We start from the raw sequence: 10,601 nt of genomic DNA on the forward strand, positions 1-10,601 counted from the left end.
GACAGCCACTGGTTGGTGGTGATTATGAACCAGGTGTGCTACCATCTGGCAGATCCTCTCTCTCTCTCTAACAACAAAAGTTTCTCCCCTTCACGAAAATAGTTTGAGATTCAAAATGTGTAGAGCTGGATTGAGAACTATTGCGCTGTATTAAGCAAAAGACCTCTAAAAATTGGTCTGTGCAACATGTCTAAAGAGATCGATACAGTGTGACTCAATTCCAATGCGCTACATGTGAAGGCCACAGACACATGAATTCCTTATTAAGATTCAGAAAGTGTCTCCTCACTTTTCTGTGATATCATATATCTGTTGCAAAGCATTACCGCAAGTTCATGTTATCTTTATTATCCAAGAGGGGCAATTTGTTGTACTGTATACATTTACATTTACATTTACATTTAGTCATTTAGCAGACGCTTTTATCCAAAGCGACTTACAATTGGGGGATACATAAAGCGATTCTTCTTAAGAGGCAAACAGACACAGGAAGTGGTTGTAATACCAAGTTCTTAGACATTGTTCAAATCCCTGAAAGACCTACCAGTGAGATAGGATTCAAACCAGCGATACATATACAGGCAGCGGTAAGATACACACATAAAGACAAATCAACAATAATAACGGTAATAATAATTTTAAAAATAATTATGTCCAATGGGCACAATTCCAGCGTAAGAATCACATTACAATTTTGAGAATTACATGAACTACAATCATTAAATTATTTTAGAAGTTAGAACCTGTCAATAGGCTATGTCAGTTTCTCTTTACAAGTCATTGTTTTTTCGAATTATCCTAAAAATTTTAGTAAAAAGCAACTATTTAAAAGCACCTCATTTTATTCGGTAATGAAATTCAAAGAGTTATTCATTAATGTGACTGTCATGTTCACAGACTTTATTCGTATGTGTTCTGACACGACTCCCCAAGTTTGAACAGCACCCATTCCATTCAGTTTTAAGAGATCTGCTACCATCTACTGGTCACTTTTACAAACAAACAGCAGAGGTTTGAAACTGAGTGTTTCCTTAATTAATATGAATGTCAAATCAGAAGTGTTTTTTTTTCTTCTTCTTCATCTCTGGACTGGAACGAAATCAGAATAAACTGAACTATTTTTCCATGACACAAATATATTTATTATCTTGATTAATGTTTTAATTAATAATCAATTATTAATCATTTAAATGTAGTGTTAAATGTACTTGATGTTTAAATTTATTAATTTATTATTAACGGTTCTTGATATTCTTCAATCCGTATTATTATTATTTGACTAGAATATCGAGAGAGAGAGAGAGAGAGAGAGAGAGAGAGAGAGAGAGAGAGAGAGAGAGAGAGAGAGAGAGAGAGAGAGAGAGAGAGAGAGAGAGAGAGAGAGAGAGAGAGAGAGAGAGAGAGAGAGAGAGAGAGAGAGAGAGAGAGAGAGAGAGAGAGAGAGAGAGAGAGAGAGAGAGAGAGAGAGAGAGAGAGAGAGAGAGAGAGAGAGAGAGAGCATAACTACTTCAAACACTCCATACAAATACTGTATATATTCCAGTGAATGTATTTGGCAGACTTGTCCATAAATATTTACTGGTGAATGTCTGTCAACTTCAGTACATAAATTGACAGTATCCATTCAGTACCATGGACAGCGCAATGGTGTTACTTATTGCACGCTAGTACTGTGGACATTACATAAATCAAAGTAGCCTACAATTCAGCTAATGTTAGGTCAAAAGCAATACATAATACCGTGTTGGTCGCGAGATTTATAATAGAGATATGGCATGAGAAAATGAGGATGTCACATAAACTCAATAGTTACAGTAAGAGACTATTTGTAGGCTACTGTTCTCCCACTTTACGTATACATCAGCTTAACCCATAGATATATATATACATATCTATGAGCTTACCACAGTAACAATGTGAGACAACATGATTAGCGTAGCAGAACAAATAATGTACATTTCCTAATGAAAAACCAGGCGCAGGATGATGACGACTACACTGACTAGGCAGTGGTCCGTCCAATGAGAGCAGTGAACTGTGATTTTGGAAATAGTTGTGGGTGTCCATATCGATGATGAAATAAGTCTAGTAAAAATGTATCGCTACCTATATAATTGATCGTCATTACTAGATCGAACAGAAAGGCTTGTGGTCGCCCAGGTGAACCATCGACAAATCCATATTGGAGATAAAGACCGGCTCCTATTTGCGCTCTGCATCTGAAAACGACAATTCTCCATTGCCATGATAACTCAAGCGAATTTTTCATGGGGAGTAGTCGACTATCGGCGTGACGATGGCTACGCTATTCAGGGCCGCGGAGACAGAATGAAACCGCTCAGCCGAACGCTTTCATGAAGAGACTGGCTGTTGGAGACTTCACCAGAACATGCCATGCAAGACAGCATATCAACGATTCACCATAACATGGATACACATCCTTGGTATGTTTTATTTCTAGCCGTTTCTCCAGATGCAGTAGTGTCAGTTCTCAAACCGGTTCCAGGAGACATTTTGTAAAACACATAGAAAACCCGTTAGCGCCCCAGCAAGCATATACGCTCTAAAATGTTTTAAACCGTGAATAATTTGTGCTAACGTTTTTATCATTTAAAGCTAATATGATAGATAGAAAATGTGTTTTCACTGCGTTTTAAGAACCTCACTACCACCGTTTTCCCACAAGCATATCTTTATAGTTAAAGTAGTTTGCCAAATAAACAGTAGGAGGCACTTCGGTTTTGACCATTTATGTGCTACATATCTTCAAAATAACTCACGCGCAGTTTTAAAGTTATAGGCCTATCTTACCAAAACATTAGGAACATGGATCGCGGAACGGGGGGGGGGGGGGGGGGGGTTTTTTTAAATGTTACGAGTCCATTTATAAATGTCTAAAATGTTATAAATGAGTGTATTTTAAAATATTTATTAATTTAAATGAATGCATGTAGCTAAAAAATCATTTGAAAAAAAAAATGAAGACTTGTTTCGTCCAGAGTTTTTGAACGAATCTCTTGAATGATTCAGACATCAAATACATTTAGCAGTCACTGTTTGCCACCTACTGGCATAATGTAACATATACAATCTATAGCATGTTTGAAGCGTATCATTAGATCCAAAGGTTTATTACTCGTTTTGATCGAGGCTGCCGCAACATCAGAGTTTATATCCGGATTAAAAACTTTTCTCCAAATACTTTCGTTATTATTTCATGTTTGCAACATAGAAATGTAGCCTACTGTGTAAGAAGACTGTTTGTGTAGACTGTTTCAAACATAAAGCTTGGCTACATGATGAGCGAAAGCAGGTTTAAAATATTCCGATGTGATTGTGTTTTCAAAGGTTTAATAGACATAGCGGAATCACCGTAGTTTAGGAATAAGATCGCGTGTGTTTTAATCGAGATTGCGATCTTTTGAACATTAATCGTGCATACATATGAGCCTATAGCTTATGCTTTTAATGATTAAACGTGCATATGAGCCTAGATGTTTTTTGGGGGTTTTTTGTAGCCCATGTCATATTTGTACCAGAATTCAAAAGTAACCCGAGCCCAGGCCCATGATTAGGAATACTACGGTATTAATACGGTCACCGTGATTTTGCCAAGACATGTTCCTGGTTTAACATCTTTTATTGATCCTGGATCAACATTACTGTGCAAAAATATAGACTAAACCTACCCATATTCCTAAAATGTGAAATTATAGCCGATTACCAGTGGTGGACAGTAACGAAGTAGTTTAATTTCGTTACTGTACTTAAGTACATTTTTCAAGTATCTGTACTTTACTGGAGTAGTTTTATTTTGAGTAACTTTTACTTCACTACATTTCATAAAACTTCTCATTACTCCTTATAATATATCACGTGCTCTGAGACGCAGAAGCGGTGTCTTTTACTCAAGTACTTGATTTGTGTACTTCGTCCACCACTGCCGATTACCAAGGGTGTAGAAGCCCCTAACCCTGATCGTAAACCTAAAACAGATATTTCCTTTAAAGTTATACCTCAATTCTGATTGGTTAATTTGAATGTTGTTCCAGGATCAACAAGGATGTTGATCCAGGAACATGTTGTAGCTACTTGGTGAAATCAGGGTCACCGTATTAATGCCTAGGCTACTCTCGTATGCGATTTAATTTATAGAAGCTGTTGATATAATTTCTCGCGAGGGTAAAAGTGCCTTCTTTAAGTTTTACACGGTGTATGTTACATTTTTGGTAGTTGGTAAATAATCCGTTGTTGGCACAGATTAAGTTTAAAAGAAGAGAAAAAGTTCTGCAAACGTTGTATTGTAACGTGGTTGCCTATTACCGGTATTATTCTATTTTAAATCGTTACTGATGTTTTGCGTCAACCAAACAGCAACCAACACGTATTTTTCTTAGTCGTTACTCCAGACCTGAACAGGTTTTGTCAGATGAGACATGCAAATTGTGTAGTGTAGGCCTCCAGGAGCATGCTTGGGAAGTGTTGCTTGTTCCCAACTTCCCTTTTGAGGAAAGAAAATGACACTTACTTCAATTGGCTTCACAGGTTCATAATTAATCAACCAAACGCGCACCTGTTCGGGAAGAATCGTGGAGTGTTGCTATCGGTCTGAGCAATATGGCCGCTCCAAGAAGAATTCATCTCACCGCAATCTCAAGCAATGCACACTTTCCTCTTCCCACCGTCCCCAGTGCCAGTGACCAAGCTGTCAACCAAGGTTTACCTGCGCCGACGCCAGCGGTTGGACCGCCACCACCCGCGCATGCTGCAACGAGAGTGGAATTAAAACTCTTCGAGTCGGATGAACAATGCTGCCCGGAGTTTAGCTACCCAGATTTGATCAGCGCAAAAGTAAACGAGCTTTGACTGAATTTCATCATTGTTATGGAAATCATGATTTTTTTAGGCATTTAAAATTTCAGCACTGCTTGGAAGTATGCAAAAACAAAATATAAATGCTTTGAGTATTCTATTAAATAATTTTCAATCACTAAACATTCTTGGAATTTAGAAAATAAGTCAAAGGTTAAACACTTACTTGGAAAGTTACTATATTTGATCCGTTAGTGTGAGCAATGGTGTCAAAGTGACTTTGTTTAAATATAGAAAGTGGTGACATTTTATATTAATTTTTTTCTAACTCCTGCCAAAATGTTGCTGTGAATTCAGCAACCGTTATGTGTATTTTATCAATATTTAGTTAAAAATAATTTTAATTGCTTTTTTTGCAAGTCCTTCAGGATTAAACCAATTCTGGTGTATTTAGGAAAATCATGGTCTTATTTTCTCATTTTAAGGAAACCACTGAAAAAAATAAACTACAAACATTAGAAGAGGTGGTGGAGGGCAAGGAGAGAGATGAACTGGAGGTGCTTGCAAAAAAGTTTGAAGCAAAATATGTGAGTATGAATTTTGCCAAGATTATATTTCTAGCTTTATCATAGTGTTGTTAGCGCTATAGAGACAAAGTACATTTCAGAAGTCAAAATGCAAGTGCAGATTTACATCCAGATATCCAGATCTTAATTACACTGCACTTGTATATGGTATGATTCGACAAGGTAAAGTAAATATGTAACATTTTGTGATTTGCGTGTGTGTTTTTAAGCTATACATGAATAGCCACCATTTTCTTATTTAGGGTGGAGCTGGCAAAAGAAAAAAAGACCGATTACAGGACCTGGTGGATATGGGCTTTGGTTATGATGAATCTGATTCATTCATTGACAACTCTGAGGCTGTGAGTTCAGGCCAGATGATAAAACCACTTTTATCAGATTATTCCCTTTATAGAGCACATGAATGTTTTACTCAAGTCTTCTTTTTCTCTGCTGCCACTGCATGCCGCAGTATGATGAGCTCGTCCCAGCTTGTCTCACCACCAGATATGGAGGCTTCTACATCAACTCTGGAACTCTGCAGTTCCGGCCAGCTTCTGGTGAGGGAGAGGAGTACGAGAATGCTTTTGAGGACAGTGGTTTTAAACCTAAGGTGTGCAAACACATTTAAAGTCCCTTCCACCTTTTTTACAAAAACATCAGTTTTTGCCAGTTTGTTGTGTACAGTATAGTTTCTGCTGTCTTCTGTCTTCAGCTTTATGCAAAAGATTGTTCAATATATGAACATACTCATTTGTCTGCATACATTATTATATCTTATTTGGTCTGATTCCTTTCTCAGAAACGAAAGCTTACGCAAGGAAAAGACAAGAAATTTGGGAAGAAAAAGAGAGAGGAAGACATGCTTGCTAAGAAGGACGAGGAGGAAGCCAAGAAGAGGTTTTTGCTGCTGCAGAGATTAATTTAGTTTGAGAGTGCAATGTTTACTGTTAAGAAAACATAATTTTTTTTCGCGACATCCTTTAGGAATAAGCTTTTCACTGACTCTTTCTTAAATGCCCTCATTGTTTGCTTTTTTCCTCCTTCTGTTTTCTATCTCAGCACCCCACCAGACAAATCATCTGCAAAGAAGAAGAAAAACAAGAAACTGCTAAGTATCGATAAGATGCTGAAGAAGTTCCATAAGGAAAAGCTTCAGCAGCTGCAGATGTTCAAGGAGAGAGATTCGCATGCTCTCAGTGACACTGGTCTCATTATACAAGCTGAGGTTCAAGAACCGCCCATATCAGCTGACCCTCTTCTCACACTCATTGGTTCTGCCAGTGCAGACGACCTCCTTCAAGCAGTCAAAGCAGCAGAGCAAGACTTTGACTTAGATGGACTCTTGGGGGAGCCGCAGAACGTCTGCTCTCCAAGCCTGGAAGATAACGGAGATGCTCTGGTAGTGTCCGTCGATGAGAAACCCCACAAATTACTTCCCGATGGTCTGCCACCTACACTAGAGCAACACATTAAAGAACTTTCAGAGGTATTGTTTGCTCTTACAGCTTTAGAGGATTAGACAAGTGTTTGCAAGAATATGTGACTTATTTTCATACACTACTCATTTTGTTCTGTAGGCTGTCAAGAAAATTGAAGGACAAAACAAGATGGAGATTTTGTCTTCAGAGCTCAACAGTGTTCTTCTAGAGTAAGTTACATTACACATTATAAAATGGGTAACATTTGCAAAGCACATTATTTTTCTATATTGGTTATATTTTAAGCCAATGCACTGTAATATCTTGTATTGATTCTTTCACTGTTTGTCTCTTTGTATGTTCAGTGTGGAGGTGAACTCTAAACAGCTTATTGGGAAAGTACGATCCAGAATCTTCTCATACTTGGCATCACAGATGTCCTGCAGCAAAGGCACTCTGGTTAAAAGAGCCAAAAAACTCCACAGTCTCCAACAGGTCTGTGAGCTTACAAAACTGCACGGCACTTCAGCATAGCAAACATCCTTAACCCATCAAAAACCCACTTGAAACTAGCTGGTAAAAAAAATTATTCCTTTAAATTTGACCCTATTATTTTGCTAATTCCTGCTCTTATTTGGTCATGATTCATCAGAGCATGTTATTCCAAAATCTTTATCTTTAATCATAATCAAATTTATTTTAAAATGTATATATTTTTTTAAAGAAATTAATACTTTTGTTCAGCAAGGATGCATTGATGAAGAGTGACAAAGACATTTATAATGTTACAAAAGATTTATATTTTAAAAAAAAAGTTGTTCTTTTAAATTTTTCATTCAAATCAGACTGTTTGACTGAAATTGTAAGAACTGTTACTGTTTTTACTGTATTTTTGATCAAATAAATGCAGCCTTGGTGATCATGAGGCAAAAACATTTAAAAAATCTTACTGATGTGTGTGTAACTGAAATCCAGTTTAATGTCTCTATAAGTTTAATGTGTTTGTCATGTGTGTTATATCAGGATGAACAGCTGTGGGAGCTGCTGAAGAAGCTGGAGAATGCGGTTGGCAGGTCCATGCCAGAACAGATCACCCGTTTCCAGAATCACTGCCAAGCTCACTCTGAAGCCAGAGCTGCCAAGTAATCAGTCATTTTTAATGCATGAAACCTCAATCACTTTCACTGTATCACTGTACTTTTACTGATGTTTTAAAGAGGTCATATGATGCTGCTAAAAAGAACATTATTTTGTGTATTTGGTGTAATGAAATGTGTTTATGCTGTTTAAGGTTCAAAAAACACATTATTTTCCACATACTGTACATTATTGTTTCTCCTCTATGCCCCGCCTTTCTGAATAACACTCCAAAGAGAAAGGAAAAATTGAAATCGCATCATATGACCCCTTTAATTGATATGCAGTTTGCTATTCGAATGCAACTTCAGGTTTGATTTATTTGTTCTTGTGTTTTAAGACTCGAGGCTGAGAAAGAGAAGGCAATTGATGGTTCCGACGAGGAAGAAGAGGAGAGGAGTGGAAAACGAGTGTTTGGGCCTCGCAAGAGGTTCAGATGGAATGAAGAGATCAGGTCAGGTCTCTTGAGTGTGTGCAGGATTTTTAAAAGCTGTTGATTGCTTTTAGTAAAGAATTGCTAGAAGTTCTGTGTCCATTCTCATTAAATACTCTGTTAATCTAATGGATACCAGATCTTGTAAATAAAATCAAGTATCATTTCATTATGTAAGCGCTGATAATCAGTATGAACAAATTTCACTCTTTCAACTTTTACAGGGAGTTGCTCTTTGAGATTGTGAATTTGAAGATGATTATTTATGACTCGGAGTCGCCTGCATGCTCTAGTTTGGAAGAGTATCTGAAAGGATTCCTAGAGGCTGATATTAAACCACTTTGGCCTAAAGGATGGATGCAATCCAGGTATATAGAGCAAATCATTAATACTCTGAAATTTTGGATATGTAAGTGAAATCTCTAGGACCTAGTTAAGTTGTTCATAATTTACAAGTGACAAGTAATTTACAATAAACATTTATAAGTAATTGTCACAATGTCCCTTTGTTCTGTGGATGTTTGTTGCTCTTAAACACTAAAAGCTGAATTTTCAGCATCATTATTCCAGTCTTCAGTATCACATGATCCTTCAGAGATCTGTCTAATATGCTGATTTGGTACTCAAAAAAATTTTTTTTTTTTTTTGGTCAATGTTGAAAACAGCTGTGCTGCTTAATATTTTTGTGGAAACAGTGATTTTTGAATGGAAAGTTCAAATAAACATCATTTGTTTAATGTCTTTTTCTGTCACTTTTGATTAATACATTTTTGTTGAATAAAAGTATCAATTACTTAAAAATAAAATATATCACTTATCAGATCATAAAAAAACAACCATAAGTGTTTAAGCCTTATTAGGTATGAAACCTTGTGTTTATAAGACAGTATGAAATGGTTATAAAAAGGGTAATTGTTGTTAACAATTTCCTGAATTTCTGTCATGCTCTCAATAGGATTCTGCTTATAGAAACCCGAAAAGCACATGGCCATATCACTGGTGTTGTGTAAGAATGATTTTACACTACTACACACTTCCTAGATATTTAACCAATCCTTCTGAAGAAAATTGTTCATTATTAACAATTATAATTATATTCATAACTCTGTTATGAAACAAGTGGAACCCTCCTAGGTAAATACATGAAACTTAACCAAAGGTCATGTTAATAAATTGCCTTTTTATTCATTTTACAGGGCAAGAAAGAAGCCAATGGGTACAACAAAACTAAAAAAGGTACGAACCCCAGTCTTAGAGTACTGTCTTGCATGTTGCATTCTTTAGAAAAATATAGTTGGAAGTCTGTTTCCAAACCTTGCTCTTTCCACTGTGGAATGCTCAGTTCAGTGCCACCCCTGAGGACAGTAAGAATAACCCAGAAACTCAGGGCCCACCAGCACTGAAACGTAAGCGTCTGAGTGTACCTGCGAGCATGCAACCTGAAGCCACGCTGAGCACCACTGCCAAAACGCCATCAAACACACAAACCTCTACCCCCTTCTCCATCCACCCATCTAATCGGAGTCACAAGGAAGGTAACAAGATTGAGAACCATCATACCAGCACTCAGAGAAGTCTGGTGACCGCAGAGGGGGCTGGACCAATCCAGATGATGTGGACCAAGTCTGCTATGGATTCCGATTCAAAGTGGCTCCAGGCTGGAGAGAAGGCAGCTCCAAAACTGACGCTGGTGGCACCGCCATCAGATGGTGCTCAGGGTGACTGTCCATCGGTGGTGCAGGGAGTGGCTAGGCTGCTCACTACCACCTCAGTGGGCGACACCCCTGTTTCTATGGCAGCAGTAAGTACAATAAATACAAGACACATATTGGTTACTTATTAGATGTGGATCATCACATGATTTGTGGTGTCATAAAAATCTTAAACCTAAATATTTAATATCATTATTTTTGTGTCCAGTGTGGGATATTACATTGAGTATAACAGTATCTTTTTTTTTTTGTAGTGCCATTAATGAATTAATACATATTATGTATTTTTTATTATTGTATATAAGTATATCCTGATCCTGATGACTTTAACTTGAGAAAATTTGGTAATATGTTATTTAACTTGCTAAGGGTATGCTAGCTTATCAGGCAAATTTGGTGGCATGCTAACTGTCAACTAAATGAAAACACAGTTACATTTGTCCACTTATCTGTAATAATGTGATAATGTGTATATATCGTGTGTGTGTGTGTGTGTGTGTGTATATATATATATACACTC

At 37.1% G+C, this 10,601-nt stretch overlaps 1 protein-coding gene across 6 annotated transcripts in view; it reads left to right on the forward strand.

The window, feature by feature from the left end:
* The first annotated feature begins 2,058 nt into the window (after nt 1–2,058).
* The window catches only part of LOC107702522 (ubinuclein-1-like), a 13,427-nt gene continuing 4,884 nt past the window's right edge, over nt 2,059–10,601 (forward strand). For 4 of the 6 annotated variants that reach the window (XM_016504864.1, XM_016504866.1, XM_016504869.1 and 1 more), the window contains exons 1-15: nt 2,059–2,444; nt 4,546–4,851; nt 5,298–5,399; nt 5,642–5,740; nt 5,851–5,991; nt 6,181–6,278; nt 6,441–6,867; nt 6,959–7,029; nt 7,165–7,294; nt 7,823–7,941; nt 8,277–8,390; nt 8,594–8,737; nt 9,325–9,375; nt 9,566–9,605; nt 9,712–10,170. In XM_016504864.1, coding sequence (XP_016360350.1) covers nt 4,618–4,851; nt 5,298–5,399; nt 5,642–5,740; nt 5,851–5,991; nt 6,181–6,278; nt 6,441–6,867; nt 6,959–7,029; nt 7,165–7,294; nt 7,823–7,941; nt 8,277–8,390; nt 8,594–8,737; nt 9,325–9,375; nt 9,566–9,605; nt 9,712–10,170 — 2,229 coding nt within the window. In that variant the 5' untranslated portion in view covers nt 2,059–2,444; nt 4,546–4,617. The remainder of the gene's footprint in view (nt 2,445–4,545; nt 4,852–5,297; nt 5,400–5,641; nt 5,741–5,850; nt 5,992–6,180; nt 6,279–6,440; nt 6,868–6,958; nt 7,030–7,164; nt 7,295–7,822; nt 7,942–8,276; nt 8,391–8,593; nt 8,738–9,324; nt 9,376–9,565; nt 9,606–9,711; nt 10,171–10,601) is intronic. The other 2 variants (XM_016504865.1, XM_016504867.1) reach the window with 2 other exon arrangements.

This window comes from Sinocyclocheilus anshuiensis, unplaced genomic scaffold (assembly GCF_001515605.1).
Source record: "Sinocyclocheilus anshuiensis isolate Anshui unplaced genomic scaffold, SAMN03320099.WGS_v1.1 scaffold218, whole genome shotgun sequence".
Classification (NCBI taxonomy): domain Eukaryota; kingdom Metazoa; phylum Chordata; class Actinopteri; order Cypriniformes; family Cyprinidae; genus Sinocyclocheilus; species Sinocyclocheilus anshuiensis.